Here is an 18,116-nt window from a genome sequence, read left to right as displayed (position 1 = left end):
CTACAATCTTAATCAGGGGCGGCGATTTCTTTTCATGACCGGGGGGGGGGGACGAAATGCGAGGGACGAGGGAACATAGTGAGCAAGAGGGGCCAGTGGCGTAATGAGCAGAAACGTTTGGGTGTGTGTGTGTGGGGGGGGGGGGGGCTCAAGTATTTACGATCAGGTAGAGCAAAGCGAGCGAAGCAAAAAGCTTAAATTGGCGTGGGGTCCAGGGGCAAAGCCCCGGCGGGAGTCATGGGCGGAGCCCCATGAAGCTCAGGAGTTCTTTAGGCATTTAATTACGGTCAGATGAGCATTTTGATAAGGTTTATTTGTGATACTGGCAGGTCACTAATTTGGAGTGAGGCCTAGGGGGCGGCGCCCCCAGAATCTCAGGGTTTTAAGGCATGAAATTACGATCAGACGGATGAGCATCTAGGGGCCGCCTTAGGGCCCTCGGAAGGGTCCAGGGGGTAGAGCCCCGGGATTCCAGGGGAATATGATGCCATTTTAGCAGCATTTGTAAATTGCTGGTATCAAATTAGAAATAAACCATGTTTGATTTTATTGGGGGGGGGGGGTTACTGGTCCCCCCCATCAGTACGCCAGTGAACGGGGAGGAGGTGACGGAAGTGACTACCCCCATAGAGCTATATGATAAGTCTTATTATATAGCTCTATGCTACCCCCTCACAGGTTTGTTGTATTACAAAATCACATTCTTTAGCAAAACTATAGTTTAAAAATTACAAGCAATATACTTTTTTTCACACTTCAATTTTATTTTGTCGGTATCTAGTGTGCATTACGAAGGGTTGTAAATATATATTAGGTAAATGTTAGTAAGTAGGCAGGAAGGGACTTTTTAAAAGAGCAAGCTGAATATTCATTTTTGTACCACAGATCTTATTCTATAACTCCTAAGGGGCGAAACAAGGGATATGGCATCTCTGAACGGACATGTTCATATACCCCGGAAAAGTGGGGACACGAAAACACCTACCCCAGTCACAATATTGTACCCTTCCTCCATAATGAAATTGTGATAAATTTATGATGAAACACAAGACAAACAACTTCCTTACATGAAAATTTACACAAATATTGAGACCATCAAGTCCGTAAATGTACAGTAAGTCTTTTTTTTAACAATCAAACTTAAAGGCTGATGAATATCTGATAAATCTAAAAGTATATAAAGAGAATGCAAGAAAATAAAATAGGATGAAATACACATGAAAAAACGATCTTGAAAGAAAAAGAATGAGCTATAAAAAGTGTTTAAACAACGAGAAATGTATATTGACCATTAATTTTAGTGCACAAAGTGCTAATTTGAATGCTACAAATGAATTAGAATGCTAAAAGTAGGCCTACACCGTCGCGATGTCAGAAAATCGTGTTGCGCTAAATCGAATGACCAAATAGCGAAAGAAGAAATTTGTTCATTAATTGGAATGAAACATACATAGATTCTAACGGAAACTTCATAGATTTGAAATCTAGAAAAAGGAATATAAACCCGAGATATACCCGACAGCACTAAAACCGTCGAATTTGAACGCAAGACAAATGAATTTAAATGACAAACTCGCGAATTTGGCCGGGAAATCCTATAGTACCCAATTTTTCACATATCGGTCCCTTTCTGAATTGCCCACACCCCACCCCCCCCCCCCCCAAAGAAAAAATATTTTCAAATTGTTACATGTATGCACAATATATATTGATGTGTCAACCTTCATAATGATTATTGACCTCCTTTAAATTTATATATGGAAGACTTTAGAAGACAATTGTTACAGTTCAACTATAGGACATTAAAGCATCTTCTAATCTGTCCTGACTAAAATGTAAAACGTTGTTCACATTTTGTATTCTTCGTTGAAAAACTTGCTTGCTGGCAAAAGTGTATGCATGTTTAAATTGTTGTTTACATGTCTAGTCCGGTTAATAATAGCACGTAATGATGTTATTATTCGACACGTTATTCACATTATCCTATCGATAAGCGTAACGATTTGCTTTAGCATCATATAACAAATATAACAAGTGACAAGTATGGTCTTCCTGAAAATTACATTACTATGTATATTCATCGTTATGGAAAATGTTGTATAATATACAACAATGGGCAAATATTGTTGTTTCAAGACCGATGATTTAAGTGAGAAGAACTTCATTTAATATTGAAGCTGTTGCCGCTTGTATACACATGAACTTGAAATAATAAGTAGCCTTGAAAGTGTCGCAATATATCATGTGTGATTGAGCTTGAAGTTTAATGGTGTAGATTTGTTTGAGACTTTATAGCCTTTGCTGAGATATTATCTCCAATCAAATCAAATTTAGTGATGTTATCGAACAACTTAAACAATATCAATCTTCTATTCTCCTAAATAAATCTAAGATACTTGAAAATTGCATTACAATGTAAATTCATCGTTAGTGAAAATGTTATACAATATACAACAATGGGCAAATAATTGTTTCCAGACCAATGATTTAAGTGAGAAGAACTTACATTTTATATTGAAACTGTTGCCGTTTGTATATACATGAACTCGAAATAATAAGTAGCTTCGAAAGTGTCGCATTATCATGTGTGAGTGAGCTTGAAGTTTAATGGTGTAGATTTGTTTGAGAGTATAATAGCCTTTAGTGAGATATATCTCGAATTATATTCAAATTATTGCATTGTACATGTTCCAAGCTGCATTCTACGTGTTCCAAAATTTCTATCTTTGGGTAATTGTATGTTTTGCCTACACACTCCCATCATTCAAATTATTGCATTGTACATGTTCCAAGCTGCATTCTACGTGTTCCAAAATTTCTATCTTTAGGGGATAATATTGTTTTGCCTACACACTCCCATCATTCAAATTATTGCATTGTACATGTTCCAAGCTGCATTCTACGTGTTCGAAAATGTCTATCTTTACGGGATAATATTGTTTTGCCTACACACTCCCATTATTCAAATTATTGCAATGTACATGTTCCAAGCTGCATTCTACGTGTTCCAAAATTTCTATCTTTGGGTAATTGTATTGTTTTGTCTACACATCACTCAGGCGCGGATCCAGGATTTTCCAATAGGGGGGGGGGGGGACCGTTTTTGTCCAACTCAATATATCAATACTGACAAGGTCATAATGGAAGCACGATACCGGAACATCGGGGGGGGGGGGGCTATATAGCCCTTGCACGAAAAAGTAATTTTCTGGTTTCACAATTCGGCTAGAGAGCGAAGCGAGCGAGCAAAAATTTGAGCATAAATTGTATTTTGTGAAAGTGTTATTTGTCACCAAAATAAATGAGAAAAGATAAAAAAAAAAAAAAAAAAAATCATATTCGGGCAGCTCGCTGTTCCTCCCTCCCATTACTGGCGAAGCGCATAAGCTTTGACGTTTTATTAAATTATTAGAGATAGAAGATGATTCGTTGTTCCATTCTCGACTCTCAATCCTTGTCTAAATTCAATTTTCCCCGCCCGCGCGTAAACTTCTGACGCTTCATTAAATTATGAGAGAAAGAAGATGATTCGTTGTTCCATTCTCGATTCTTAATCCTTGTTTGAATTCAGTTTTCTTTAAATCATTAGAGAAAGAAGACGATTCTTTGTTCCATTCTCGTCTCTTAATCCTTGTTTGAATTCAGCTTTCCCCCTTCAGCACGAGGCGTGGAAGCTTTGACGTTTTATTAAATTATTAGAGAAAGAAGATGATTCGTTGTTCCATTCTCGACTCTTAATCCTTGTTTGAATTTAGTTTTCATTAAATTATTAGTGAAAGAAGACGATTCGTTGTTTCATTCTCGACTCTCAATCCTTGTCTGAATTCAGTTGCCCCCGAGCGAGCGAAGCGCGGAAGCTTTGACATTTCATTTATTATTAGAGAAAGGAGACGATTCGTTGTACCGTTCTCGACTTGTCAGAATTTCCAAAAATGTTGCTTTGTCTGCTCCTTTTTTGTCCTATGTCCTCTTACTGCCCCTACCGCCCCTAGCTACGCGCCTGCTTTAAAGGGGAAATGAAACAATCATGATTGTGATAGCACATAATTAGGTTAGTAGAAATGAAAGAAAAAACAGATCTATTACACCAACCATGGATAAATCACGGCCCGGGAGCGTCATATCATAGTTTTGTGTTATCGGGCGAGGACCGGGGTGTACGTAGCGACCAAGCGAGATTTTGCAATGTTGAATGCTGAAATCATGTATTCTAGAAAATCCCTAAGCTCAATATGTACGTTCTTTCCGCTAGATTTCTTTCTAGCTATATTACTAAATTTCCTGGGGGACGTGTCCCCGTATCGAATCCAGGATTGCCTCCCCTGTCCATGATTACTACCAACATGAGTTCAAATACAAACACAAGCGAGTTGGTTGTGAGCTGAATCCAAATGAAGGGCAAAATAAGAGTTGTGAAGCGCCCTACCGTTTATTTAAAATCTGACTGTTGAGTATATAGCTTCTATTTAAAAGAGATCCAACATATTGTGCCCTTTTCAAATTTCTCACTAAAGAGTGATGACCTTTGTAGCGCAGGGGCTGTTTTTAACGTTTAACTTTGAATCCGCGGCTCGAGATTTTATGCGGCCGGCCCGGCCCCCTCTATTCAATAACGTTTGCCAAGCCTTCAGGAATGACCCCCAAATCTCCGGATTACAGTTTTCCCTTATTCGTCGTTACTGTCACTTAGCGCCATTTCATTTTCTTTCCCCCTTTCTCACCCGACTTTTCTCTTCCCCACCCGCTCAGTGTTATCTAGGGTACGCACAGGGGCGTCGCTAGACCTTTTTCTCTAATAATTTTATGAAAAATAAATTCAAACAAGGATTAAGAGTCGAGAATGGAACAACGAATCATCTTCTTTCTCTAATAATTTAATAAAACGTCAAAGCTTCCACGCCTCGTGCTGAAGGGGGAAAGCTAAATTCAACAAGGATTAAGAGACGAGAATGGTACTAAGAATCGTCTTCTTTCTCTAATAATTTAAAGAAAACTGAATTCAAACAAGGATTAAGAATCGAGAATGGAACAACGAATCATCTTCTTTCTCTCATAATTTAATGAAGCATCAAAGCTTATGCGCTTCGCCAGTAATGGGGGGGGGGGGGGGGGAACAGCTAGCTGCCCGAATATGATTTAAAAAAAAAATCTTTTCTCATTTATTTTGGTGACAAATAATACTTTCACAAAATACATATTATGCTCAAATTTTTGGTCGCTCGCTTCGCTCACTAGCCGAATTGTGAAACCAGAAAATTACTTTTTCGGGCAAGGGGCTGTAGCCCCCCCCCCCCCCGATGTACCGGCATGGTGCTTCTATTATGACCTTGTCAGTATTGGTATATTGAGTTGGACAAAAACGGTCTGCGCAATTTTTAAATTTCCGGCCCCCCCCCCCCCTATTGGAAAATCCTGGATCCGCGCCTGAGTGGTATGTAGACAAAACAATACAATTACCCAAAGATAGAAATTTTGGAACACGTAGAATGCAGCTTGGAACATGTACACTGCAATAATTTGAATGATGGGAGTGTGTAGGCAAAACAATATTATCCCCTAAAGATAGAAATTTTGGAACACGTAGAATGCAGCTTGGAACATGTACAATGCAATAATTTGAATGATGAGAGTGTGTAGGCAAAACATTACAATTACCCAAAGATTAGCCTATAATCTAGGCGGAGTGCCGAGCTTTTTCTTTGCTGCTAGACTAACCCTAAGCAGAACGTCTGATACGACGAGACTACAAATCGTGAGTAACCGTGAGCCGCTTCGCGGCTCACGGTTCGTAGTCTCGCCGTATCAGACGTTCTGCTTAAGGTTAGTCTAGCAGCAAAGAAAAAAGCTCGGCACTCCGCCTAGATTATAGGCTACCCAAAGATATATTTGGAAGACGTAGAATGCCGCTTGGAACATGTACAATGCAATAATTTGAATGAGGGAGTGTATAGGCAAAACAATACAATTACCCAAAGATAGAAATTTTGGAACACCTAGAATGCAGCTTGGAACATGTACAATGTAATAATTTGAATGATGGGAGTGTGTAGGCAAAACAATATTATCCCCTAAAGATAGAAATTTTAGAACGCGTAGAATGCAGCTTGGAACATGTACACAGAAGCGGATCTAGAGGGGGGTTGGGGGGGTTGCAACCCCCCCCCAAAAAAAAAAAAAATCCGGGGACCATTTTTTTAAATCTTATCTTTTTTTTTAAACTTGTAATTTTATTTTATTCTATTTCTATGTATTTATTTCATTTATTATTATTATTATTATTATTATTATTATTATTATTATTATTATTATTTCTTTTTGGGGGGAGGGGGGGGGGGGGGTTGGGCGAACAAATGTCACAGAGTCCCTTGCCCCCCCCCCCCCCCCATCAGCTTTTTTGAGGACACGGGCCACCGCCGAAGTGAAAAAAAAAGAAAGAAAAAAGAACGCACGCTGGAGAGAAACCCTTTCAAGTGCAAATATTTTGAGAAGATTTTCAACTCATCTGGTAACTTAACCAAACACATGATAACTCTGGATATAACTGTGTATTTAACTGTTACTTGATTTAAAAAGACGTTATCATGCACTGCTTTTTATGGTCTCCATTGTGTTAATAGATGCCAGGAAAACATCACTTACGGGGTTCAAATAAACACCCCAAAAAAAATCGGATCGCCGCTTCGCGGCTCGTGGACGATGCTCCGCATCGTCATTATTTTGGTCAACCCCCCCCCCTTAGCAAAAAGCTAGATCCGCCCCTGGTACAATACAATAATTTGAATGATGGGAGTGTGTAGGCAAAACAATATTATCCCCTAAAGATAGAAATTTTGGAACACGTAGAATGCAGCTTGAAACATGTACAATGCAATAATCTCAATGATGGGAGTGTGTAGGCAAAACAATACAATTACCCAAAGATAGAAATTTTGGAACACCTAGAATGCAGCTTGGAACATGTACAATGCAATAATTTGAATGATGGGAGTGTGTAGGCAAAACAATACAATTACCCAAAGATAGAAATTTTGGAACACATAGAATGCAGCTTGGAACATAATACAATGCAATAACTTAAATAATGGGAGTGTGTAGTCAAAACAATACAATTACCGAAAGATAGAAATTTTGAAACACGTAGAATGCAGCTTGGAACATGTACAATGCAATAATTTGGGGATTTTGGGGGCAAAACGCTACGACCTGAAATGGCCGTGGCGTTATCAAGGGAATGTGTATAGACGGTTTCCGTCTCTAAAGAGAGAGCCGGCCGACCCTACCCCAGAAAGAGGCTAACGAACGAAAGAGACGGAAAATTCGGTCTATGACTCTCCATGCTTTGCTGCATTGCACAAGATCAGATCAGCTTAGCTAGCGGGCGCGTACCACCGTAGCTAGACTGAGGTGGGAGGACACTGTACTCAGAACAAGTTCCACCCCTATATATATATATAGGAGTTCCGGAGTGGTAGTGACTCCTTGATTTATATACAGAGCTGGATAGAGCTCTATAGTTAGATCATGCAAGCAGGGGCGGCACTGCCGGGGGGCAGGGAGTCTCAGTGCCCCCCCCCCCATTTTTCAAGTACCCCAAAAGTGCCCCTTTTTACAGACGAAAAAGTGCCCCTTTTTACATGGGAAAAGTGCCCCTTTTACTTTGAAAAGTGCCCCTATTTCATTATAAAAATGCCCCTCCCCTTTTCATCTCTGATAAGTGCCCTTTTTTTTTACACGTGCCCCTTTTTCTTCGAAAATTTTTGCCTTTTTCCTTTGCAATAAGTGTCCATTTTTCCATTCTCATAAGTGCCTATATTAATCTCTAGTAAATGCCCCGTTTCAGGCACGAGAAGTGCCCTTTTCATTTTTGATAAGTGCCCCCTTCACCTCTGATAATTGCCCTTGTAAAATAATCTGAGAGGTGCCCCTTTTACTTTGACAAGTGCCCCTTCCCCTTTTAATAACTACCCCTTTCTAACTCAGATAAGCGCACCTTTAATTTTAACACGTGCCCCTTTTCCTTATGATAAGTGCCCCCATTAAATTAAAAAAGAGCGCCTTCCCCTTCTCATAAATGCCCCTTTTCACCTATGGTAAATGACTCTTTTCAGGTACGAGAAGTTATTCCTTTTCACTTCAGATAAGTGCCCCCTTCACCGTCCGATAATTTCTCTTTTCATCTCTGATGAGTGCCCCTTTTCACCTCTAATAACTGCCCCTTTTATTTTGACATGTGCCTCTTTTCCTTTCTAGTAAACGCCTTTTTTCCTTCTTATTAGTGCCACCCCCCTTCTCATAATTACCCCTTTTCATCGCTGATAAGTGCCCCGTTTATTTTGACATGTGACTATTTTTCTTAAAGCTACTTAATTAAAGCTACTTCCCCTTCTCATAAAAGCGCCATTACACCTCCGACCAATGCCTTTATTAAAATCTGATCGGTGCCCCCCTTTTTTGTTAAATACAAATTTTCCTTTAATATAAGTGCCCCTTTTTTATTCTCATAAGTGCCCCTGTTCACATCTGGTAATATCCCTTTTAACAATGATACGTGCCCCTTGTCCTTTCTAATAAGGGACCTATCCCCTTTTCACCTCTTATAAATGCCCCTATCAAAATCTGATAGGTGCTCTATTTCCGTCAACAAATGCCCATTTCCCATTCTCAGAAGTACCTTTTATCATCCCTGGTGAGTGCCTCTTTCCAGGTGTAAGAAGTGCCTCATTTTCACCTCTGATAATTACCCTTTGTACTTTGACACGTGCTCCTTTTCTTTTCTAATAAGTTTCTTAATCTATCCCTTTCGATAAGTGTCCCCTTTTCCTCTCATCATTTAACGTGCCCCTAATTAAAAGTGACTAAGAGCAATTTCCCCCAAAATTCGCTCGCATTTATAAATTATTTATTTATGTTACTTATCAAAGGTCATTTCAGTCTTCCGTTATGAGAATGTGCTTATAACCCCATCAGGATTGTTTTTCCCTCTTTATAAGATGTACTTTTTCGCACTGTGTGACCTCACAAATCTTTAAAAAAATTCCTCGCTCGCTCGCAAATGAATATTCAGACATCACACCCAACTGCAAAGTACAATGCAATATATTGTATGATGTATAAAGAGAAACAAATATTGAAATCATCCCTGATAAAGTAATCACAATGTAGGGGTACATACCAATGTCTAAAAAATTGTATATTTTCACTTTAAGATTTTCCATTGTAGGTGCCCCTTTTTCTCCAGAAAGTGCCCCTTTTTGTTGGTGCCCCCCACCACTTTGGAAGTCGCTCGGCCGCCCCTGCATGCAAGGAGAAGGACTCATATGCCAGGGTTCCCTGTATGTTATGCAGATTTACTGCACATTACATGTACAATCGTAGACAGAATGTGGTGGTGCTGGTTGGGCGGCGGGGGGGGGGGGATAATGTGTGTCACTATGATTTTTACAGACGTTTATATATTTACGTTTGGGGATTTACGTCTGGACATCACCGCTAGACCAATTCACATCTCCCCTAATAAAACGTTAGCGCTATAATATAATGGGCCTCGGTTTCAAATTTTAGACCTTCCAAATTTAAAGCCCATCGAACGCAGCCAGAAGGGATTAGACCTCCCTGCAGGGCTAATGGCAGGTGGTTATCTCATCAAATCAGCTCTCAATAAACATAAGAAAAAGGAGATCATGGGGAATCAATGGTCACCGATTCAGGCATCGTTTGCTATATAGAGGGCGCAAGTAGCTATAAATAGTGCAGAGGGGCTCGTAGGCACATGTGATTTGTTTTGTTAAAACTTCTTACAAATAATAGAATTGTTTGACAATTTCTCTCTCAGCCAATCAAATGCAACGAATTCAATAGCTTGTAATAGTTATTGCAAATTGTTATTGATATCAAGTTTTGTGGAACGGATCCGGGTTTTTTTGTTATCATTGTGTATAAGTTTTTTTTTCTTCAGGGATATTCTGAATAAATTATCAAGTTCAACTTGAATTATCATTTTTTCAGAATGTTTTAGAGTAAGGTCATACAGCTAGCAACATGGACAAAAATCATGGCAAAGCCTGGTCTCATTAACAAAAAGCACGGTACAACAAAAATGAAACGAGCCTATTGAGTTTGCGTCCTATAATACATGTTTATATATATTTATTTATATTTCATATTAAATGAAGTCAAATGAAATATATAAAGGTCTAATTTGTAATAAAGATAGATTAAAAATCCAGTTCGTCATTAAGAGCCAAAAACAAATATGCCTACTTCTATTAATGTTTAACTAGTGCCTGTATATAGCCCTACAGGTGCAAGTATGTCAATAAACTATAAAAACTAATTTTATAATAAAGATCGATAGATGTGAAATTGATATAATGTAAATATTAGTGTATAGTAATTCCTAAACAGTTTCTTAAAATAGAATACAATGTGAGTCATAAAAAGGTAACCCAGATTCAACTCCAAAATATTGTTTTATTGATTACAATGATTTAATACGGACATGCATGGTATTCTTGGTTTGGTTTATTAAAATTAATTCAATCATCGAATATACAGATAAGAGCTGAAGTTGGTCAATTTACAGAGTAAAAAGTACATGGCATAAAAGTACATCGATAGACTTTAACAATAATATTGAAAACTGAATAAGTACATGTATATTGAATACTTACATGCGATTTACAAGTTTCATTGTCAACATAAAATTGCCATTTGTTTGAGTAAAAAAAGAAATTTAAGAATGAATGATTTACATGTTTATTGCAACAATGACGGAGTAGGTAGCACACGAGGACGAATTGAGTGATTTCTAAACCAAAGATATGAAGGTTTCTAGTTTAATTAAAAAAATGAAGAAATAGACATAAATCTATACACGCCGGTGAAATAAAATGTAGATGTACAGTGCGTCCCAGAAAAAAAACGAAACCGAGAACTATCGATGTTTTACCATAACTTAATCACAATTAGAATCAATAAATGACACATATTTGTAAAGCTTAGAACCTTCTCTTTCATTTGATGCAACTCATAATGATGCATATTTCACGCATGAGTTATTAAAAACAATTTGAAGAAAGGGTACCAAAAAGTCATTTGGCGAACGGTATCTGAATTTCAAAGAGAACATCACATTTCTAGAAAGTTCAGTTTCCTCCCTTTCATAAAATGATGACACCTCAATCAGGAAAAATGAGCCAGGAAGTTTTAAGGGACATACTGATGATATGCGCTTTTTATAGAGGCAAGTGACAAATCCTGCGAGCTGATTTCGGGACACCGGGTCCCGATCGGTGCGAGGCCGTCGGGACCCGGTTTATAAAGTCCCGACATGACTCATCCCTACAAGGAATAACAAAGTTCTGTTTTTTTTTTAAAGTAATGGTTGCATTTCCATCATTTTATTAAACGATTTCGTTTTCACTAGCTGCCTGCCGTAGCAACAAACAGAGTTGATAAAAGACTTAACTCAATTTCGTTGACGATCGGCCATGCACAAAAGAAGACGGGAAACTTCATGCATGGCTGATCGTCAAAGAAGTGGCGTTTTTGTCAACTCCAATGTTGCTACGGCATAATGCGACTTTGAATGTGGCATTCTTCTCTCTTCGGTTCTACAATGATTCCATTGATGACATCAATATAAGAGGTATGAATAAGAATAGTTTAAAAAAAATGGAATTAGTAGGAACCAATTTCATAACAGTACCACCCCCCCCCCCCCCCCGTTCAAAATACTGTATGGTTATGTACAGCTCATGGTACTTATGATTGGTACAATTTAGATTTTAGGTGAAGGTGAATATGTTAAAATTCAGTACATAATATATATCAAAAGTAATAAAAAAGTACTTCTATCTTTCTCACAATACATACAAATTGTATACATGTGGGGAATTGTTGTCTCCCTACCACCTTGTGAGACAAATAAATGTCCAAAGAATAAAATTTCTTTCTACATTCACAAACATAATATCTTATCTCCTTTTGGTAGGATTTCAGTCAGCTCATACAAATTCCATTAAAAAATAGAGAAAAATGTATCATGGGACAAAAACAGTGCGTCTTGCCAGCAATTGGCTACGAATAAAATTCAGGCACATCTCTCTTGTACCACTTAATAATACCAGCTTTGTCCAATTTCTTCATGATCTCAATCTCTCTTGCAAAATCGTGCCATTGTTTCAAATTCTTGTAAATAGTGAAGGTTTGATCGTAGTAGTACGATGTGTACTTGTGATTAAATCCCATGCCATAAACACTGAGAGAATCACATCCAGAATGGAGAGCCGTCATGAACATCACAGCACCCGTACTTGGACGGAAAGACTCAGTCCGCATCCAGCTGAAAACATCAAACGAAGGGGGAGCATGTATATAGGTGATATGTATATACAGTGGCATTTTTTTTTTTTTTTTTGGGGGGGGGGGGGGTTGTTGGCATGGGTTTTGCTTGAATTAATAAATGCGGGAGAACTATTAGGCCATTGATTGAAGAGAGTGTAAAAGAGGGATTGTATCATGATATTCTTTATTTCTGTTATTTCCTCTTGTACCTCTCTATTTCTTTCTCATTATTTCTTTTCCTTTTCACTGATGGGAGAAGGGGGAGGGGGGCATTATGTGCAAAGAATCATTTACTTCATATGAGTTGACTGAAACGTGAGTAGATCAAATTCCTTGTCTATGGACCTTGGTACCATTAGGATTTGGACCCACAACTTCTACTTCACAGTCAAGAAGAAAAAAGCAATAACAAATATTTCTACTGATGCAAATAGTTTATCATATCCCCTCTATAAGTAAATTCCAGAGAGTACGAGAGACAGTTGCAGTATTTAAATGGTATGTACAATATTTAAATCATATACAAAATTATGTCCTGACTAGTAGCATGATTGATAATGATTACTATCCTAGTCAATGCACCGAAGAGACCAATATCAGACTGAAAACATATCAGGCGCGATGGCTCAATGGTCGAGCAGTGGTCATGTAACTGGGAGGTTCTGGATTTGAAACCAAGTCGATGAACTAATTTCCTTTGGTTAGGCATTAAATCCTCATTACCAAGTCCATCGGAGAGGATTTCAAGCTGTCAGTCCCCTGGTTGCTTACTTACAAGCATAAACATGCTTTCTTAACAGTCCGGTAAAAAAAAATAGACAAAACAGAAGAATACATAACCTCAAATGGCCAAAAACCGGTTTGTTTAGCAGTGTGCTGAGAAACAATAGATTGATGTTGATCAATCATTGTCTTAAAGGTATAGACCAGTTTCGGAAACGCCCCCCCCCCTCTCAAAAAATGGAATGGAAGCTCTCATTACCAATCACGTGAAAGAATATGTTTTGACTAATACGTGATGATACAATTTTTTCGGGAAACCGCCTACTAATTGATATATTTGGTAAATTATCATATCGATCCGAACTGGATAGATATCGCGTAGTCCCATATACATCTTTCTGTGTACAGGTGCTTGTAACTTTTTCAAGACTGGGCCAAATTTCCTATCATGTTGATGATTCCAAAACCCTGCAGTACACACCAATACTGATATGCTAGATGATCAACCTTTTCTGATCGATTCCACAGCGTTTCTTTCACAATGCAATCGCATGACCAGAACTGGTCTATACCTTTAAGGGCTGAAAGAGTACTCACACTTTGTGAACATATCTGACAAAGTCTGGGTGCAGTAGTCTGACGTCTGCAGCTTGAGCTTTCAGCTTCTGTTTAGGATTAGTTCCCTTGACGACCTCTGAGATGTAGTGATAGTCGTTTAATCTACAAGGCAGGAAGACCCACTTGATACCCTGTAAGAATAAAGCAATGATTATATGAAATATACTACAAACAAAACAAAACAAACATTTCGGTGAACTTACATTGACCATTAAAATACATGTAAGTTAACATTTATTGCAAAAATGCTAATGTCAATTATCAAACTTAATCAAAGATGCAGCTTCTTACTAAGGTTACTAAAAGGGTGTGGTCCAGGTTTGAAGTTACGTTTCAGTTTAGAGTAGGACATTATTTGCGGAGCAATAATTGTCGCCAGAGCTTGTGATCGACGTTCAACTAATTGTCTACCTTGTCTGTTGGTATATCAGCCTGTTGCATATGGATGAGGGATCTGTCAAAGAATACATAATGAGTTGTCCGAGTACCAACATCATGCTCATAGCCTCTCCTGTGACAATGGTTAACTCTGAAATAAAATGGAGGAATTTCAACTTCAGTTCTAGATTTCATTCAAAGGTAACATACTAGATAAAGATCTTGAATTCGCTAGTATTTGGATACACCTAGTAAGGTAAGTAACAAACACTCAGTTAATGGTGAGGTAAAGAATGCCTGTACATTTTTTGAAAATCACAACTAAGTGTTAAATTTCCTAAATGCATCCATCATCTACAAATATCTTGTGTTACCGCGGATTTAGGTTAAATCAAGCACATGATCATAGACAACAATAATGGAGTCACCGGAGTGTTGGCTCAGTCAGTAGAGCGTCCGCCTCACAACCGGGAGGTCGTGGGTTCGAACCCCGGCCGCGTCATACCAAAAGACGTTAAAAGATGGGAGTTGTTGCTACCTTGTTTGGTGTTCAACATTAAAGTGGCACGTTCCCGCCAGTGTAGTTATCGCTGCTCTAGTCATCGCCATCTTGGTTCCGAAGATTGACTTCTAATTTGCATACAGCTGTCAATCAAAGTACGCGCGGCGGCCTGGCCTGCCTTCGCCAAGCCAGCTGATCGCTGACGATCGCGACGTCACGAAAGTGGGCGGAAACAGCAGCCGAATCTTAGAGCCGAACTGCGATTGGCATTACTTCGGCACATGTATGCATTCGGAACATGCCATCTGCGTAAGAGCCGTATTCTGTTGGTGTCAATAGGCAGCTAGCACCGTCCGCCAGCGGGTACGTATTTTGAACGCCCTCTGGAATGCGGGGAACACGCCTCTTTTAGGGATAGACCAACGTCGATCTGGCGCTGCTCAGTGGCTGCCGGGCTCACAATCAATTGGGCAAAAAGAATTTCCGTTTCGGTTTAATAAAATTTGGAGTGGACTATTAGATTATTATTATTATTATTATTATTAATACTATTCTTTTGCCCTTTTTTGTGTGCAAAAGAATATCTTTGCAAGTGTTGGGTAAGACGAGGGGGTTTGTTTGAAACACTCTACAAATAAAGGGAAAAGGGTAACAACAAATTGCACCTTGATGAGTGACTATCATGAGGCTATAGGGATAAATTTCTGAACGCTAATGATAAGATAGTAATACTTCATCAACGGTAGTTTTACAGGGACATTTCATGGGTTATAAACATTTCAATAGCTCTTTTCTAAATTATAACACCGTATATCTGAACACTGCAGAATAAAGTCCTTTAACAACATATCAGATGCATTTCCAGCAGCAATAAAGTTCATAGAAATAGTCCTCTTACACAGGCTAATTTCACATGAGCCAAATGTACTTCGTTCCAAAACAAAACATTGACATCGAGACACCGGTACGATTTTTACCTGAACACCATGTCATGGTTGTCTATTTCCTTGCCCAGGCCAGATCCATTCAGGATTCCTCCATTTCCCACGATTGCACAGCTCACGCATCGAGGTCTCTGATGATTCCCGAAACCAAGAACGGATTCCTCCTCCGAAAACAGTTTCAATGTTTTGGAGAGCTCTGATGAAAAAAGATAAAAATTGAAAGCATTGTCAGCACAATTTGGTTATTTTTAGCATTATCCATGATCATTTTAAGTACGGACATAAAACCCATTACAAAGCTGGAATAAGAGAATTTAGCTGATATCAATGTACAAGTCACAGGTATTTGAATATTTGCTGTTCCAGAATATTGAGAATAAATATATTAACATCACAAGTGCCAGTTTCCTTGTTATTTGGTCTGATCTAAGATATAGTACTAGAAGAGGTATCTTGATATTATCCTTGATATTGGTAGGACGTATGGGACAAACATACATTGGACTGATACATCTTTACATGGGTAAATTGGTAATAAAGAAATAACAGTAAACAAAAAAAGTTTTTAAAAACCATTTAAATTCAGTTTCCAGTGCAATTTTTTTTTGCTTTTTTTTGTTTTTTTTTGTTAAGAACATTTTCTTTACATATATTTACATCACTACACGGTTCAGTCCCCCCCCCCCCTCCCACAGCACTCTCACCTTCAAACTTGAGCTCATTTTCATCAAAGAATCCAAATGGCATATGGTATGTTTTCAAACGTTTGTATTCTTCCTGATTAATATTGCCATCTGTCATAATCATCTTTACGGCTGGTTGATAGTACTGGGAAGCCCATTGGGACTCCTGTAGTTTGCCTTGTAACGAATACGGACAAGACTGTTTGAAGAAACAGAGGTTTATGAAATATTAAATGAGCTTATTCGTGCAATCATGATGAAAAATAATGTTGAAACTCGATACTTCCGAGATCCAGCACATAATTAACTCCCCCCTGCAATAAGCACAACCTTATGAAGTGATACGACTTTTTACTCCAGCGATTATTGTTCTGGGCTTTATTTGGTCAAAGGTGTAGGGTTGGAGTTAAGAATGCTGTTAAATGATCAAAGGGATGGACAAATAAGAGTTCATCGTAGACACTCTTCTTGTATAAGACTATAAGGTAGCCCACAATAAAATCTCAAGAACAAAACTGTTAATTCCACTATACCGGTAAAAAACTCAACATAAATTCCCCTAAACATTACAAGAGGGCTTTTCTTTTCCTATCACCTAGATTTTTTTTCTTCTAGCAAGTTCATTGTTTTCTGGTAGTTTTCTGATATGGTGTACATGAAGCAGAGTCCCTTCATAGACAGAACTCTGACATTGACGTCCCATTTTGAAGGGAGTTCAGTAGCTTTCCATTTACAACACACAGTTGCTTATGACACTCCATCAGAAGTGTTGTGCAAAAGTGGAGATAAATGGTTTCTAATCATGGGTTCTCGTAACTCTTCTATAAAAGGCTTCTGATACAGGGCAATAGTGTATTAAAAGATTCGGGTGTTATTGACTTTCGTTTGCCATCAATATTTGGGTTTTTTAAATAAAAAGAAAAGTATAATATATTAAGAGGTTGATCCTTTAATACTTCCAAATATTGTATCTCATACTACAAAGAGGAATTCGTTCACTTATCATCATAGCAAATTAGCAATATAAAGAAGAATACCATTTCTGATTTATGAGATATATCGAACCAAACTTGTACTTACAGAAAATTTAAACTTTTTATCTATCCTGAAAGACAGTTCTGAATTATTTGGAGCAATTGTGATGAATGGATAAGGATGCTTCAGTCTTGTTTTCTGCTCCTGAACATCAAAAGGATAATTCAATTGATGCTCTTTTCCCAGGAATAAAAGGTCACGTTCTAAGACAACTTGGTGTGATTCAGCTAAGTCATCACCAGCAAATCTGCAAAATTGAATCAGTTAAAAAAATGATTAGGTCCACAACAAAATTCATGAAACTATTCACAAAGAAAAAAAGTATTAAAAAAAAAACTCTCCAACCTTCTTTTAATGAGATTTTCTAATCAGAAGAACATCTTGTAGTTGGCAAATGTCACAAAAACATTTAAAATCTTCATTCGATCATTGAATCATGGAGAGGTCCCATTAAGTGCATTTCTCATAATCACACTCAAAGTGACAGAGGTTCTTCACGGCGGTTCTGACATAACTCGACTCTAGGGGCGGGGCAACCCATACTTGGCCCAAAATCAAGGCGGAGTTAGCCAGGAGAGCTCCAATTGATAGCACAGGCTTAAATAAGATTTGCACTATGAACAGTAGATGTGTCTTAGACATTGATTTCCAACTGTAATTGATAGAAATATGTGAAACATTTAAGTACTTTCAATTTTTCTTTAGAGCGACATGTGAATTTTATGAATAATTTAGGACTACTTTGAGGTGTGGTCTGGTTTTTAGCAAGTTAATCTCCTTAAGTTAATCTCCTTAACTCAATAACTGGATGAATCTCAATATTAGAAACAGTGCTAGCTAATTCTTTGAAAAGAAATGACTTTAATGGGGGGAAATGTTGTTCACCCA

At 38.1% G+C, this 18,116-nt stretch overlaps 1 protein-coding gene and 1 long non-coding RNA gene across 2 annotated transcripts; both read right to left on the bottom strand.

Annotated features, from left to right (window-relative positions):
* Window positions 1–12,078: 12,078 nt before the first annotated feature.
* Window positions 12,079–14,208, bottom strand: LOC100888653 (alpha-N-acetylgalactosaminide alpha-2,6-sialyltransferase 2-like). The gene is made up of 3 exons (XM_031000039.1): window positions 14,098–14,208; window positions 13,666–13,817; window positions 12,079–12,343 (listed from the first exon to the last, which is right to left on the bottom strand). Exons 1-3 carry the CDS (start codon window positions 14,125–14,127, stop codon window positions 12,079–12,081), a joined length of 447 nt encoding a protein of 148 aa, XP_030855899.1. The 5' UTR covers window positions 14,128–14,208.
* A 1,369-nt stretch (window positions 14,209–15,577) lies between these two features.
* LOC115919539 lies at window positions 15,578–17,752 on the bottom strand. Its single transcript, XR_004061894.1, has 3 exons — window positions 17,274–17,752; window positions 16,215–16,392; window positions 15,578–15,706 (listed from the first exon to the last, which is right to left on the bottom strand). It is a non-coding gene; the product is annotated as an uncharacterized LOC115919539 (long non-coding RNA).
* Between the last annotated feature and the right edge of the window lie 364 nt (window positions 17,753–18,116).

Source organism: Strongylocentrotus purpuratus, unplaced genomic scaffold, assembly GCF_000002235.5.
Source record: "Strongylocentrotus purpuratus isolate Spur 01 unplaced genomic scaffold, Spur_5.0 spur5_scaffold_6, whole genome shotgun sequence".
NCBI classification, from domain to species: Eukaryota; Metazoa; Echinodermata; class Echinoidea; order Camarodonta; family Strongylocentrotidae; genus Strongylocentrotus; species Strongylocentrotus purpuratus.
Note: the sequence above shows the minus strand (reverse complement) of the source record. Positions and strands in the feature narration are given on the sequence as shown.

Bases quoted from the DNA above. Each gene is read 5' to 3' on its own strand.
- LOC100888653 (XM_031000039.1), bottom strand. From the start codon at position 14,127: ATGCAACAGGCTGATATACCAACAGACAAG. The intron at 13,818-14,097 runs GTAGACAATTAG...TTATTCTTACAG, and splicing joins CTGATATACCAACAGACAAG to GGTATCAAGTGGGTCTTCCT. The intron at 12,344-13,665 runs GTGAGTACTCTT...TGATGTTTTCAG, and splicing joins GTCAGATATGTTCACAAAGT to CTGGATGCGGACTGAGTCTT.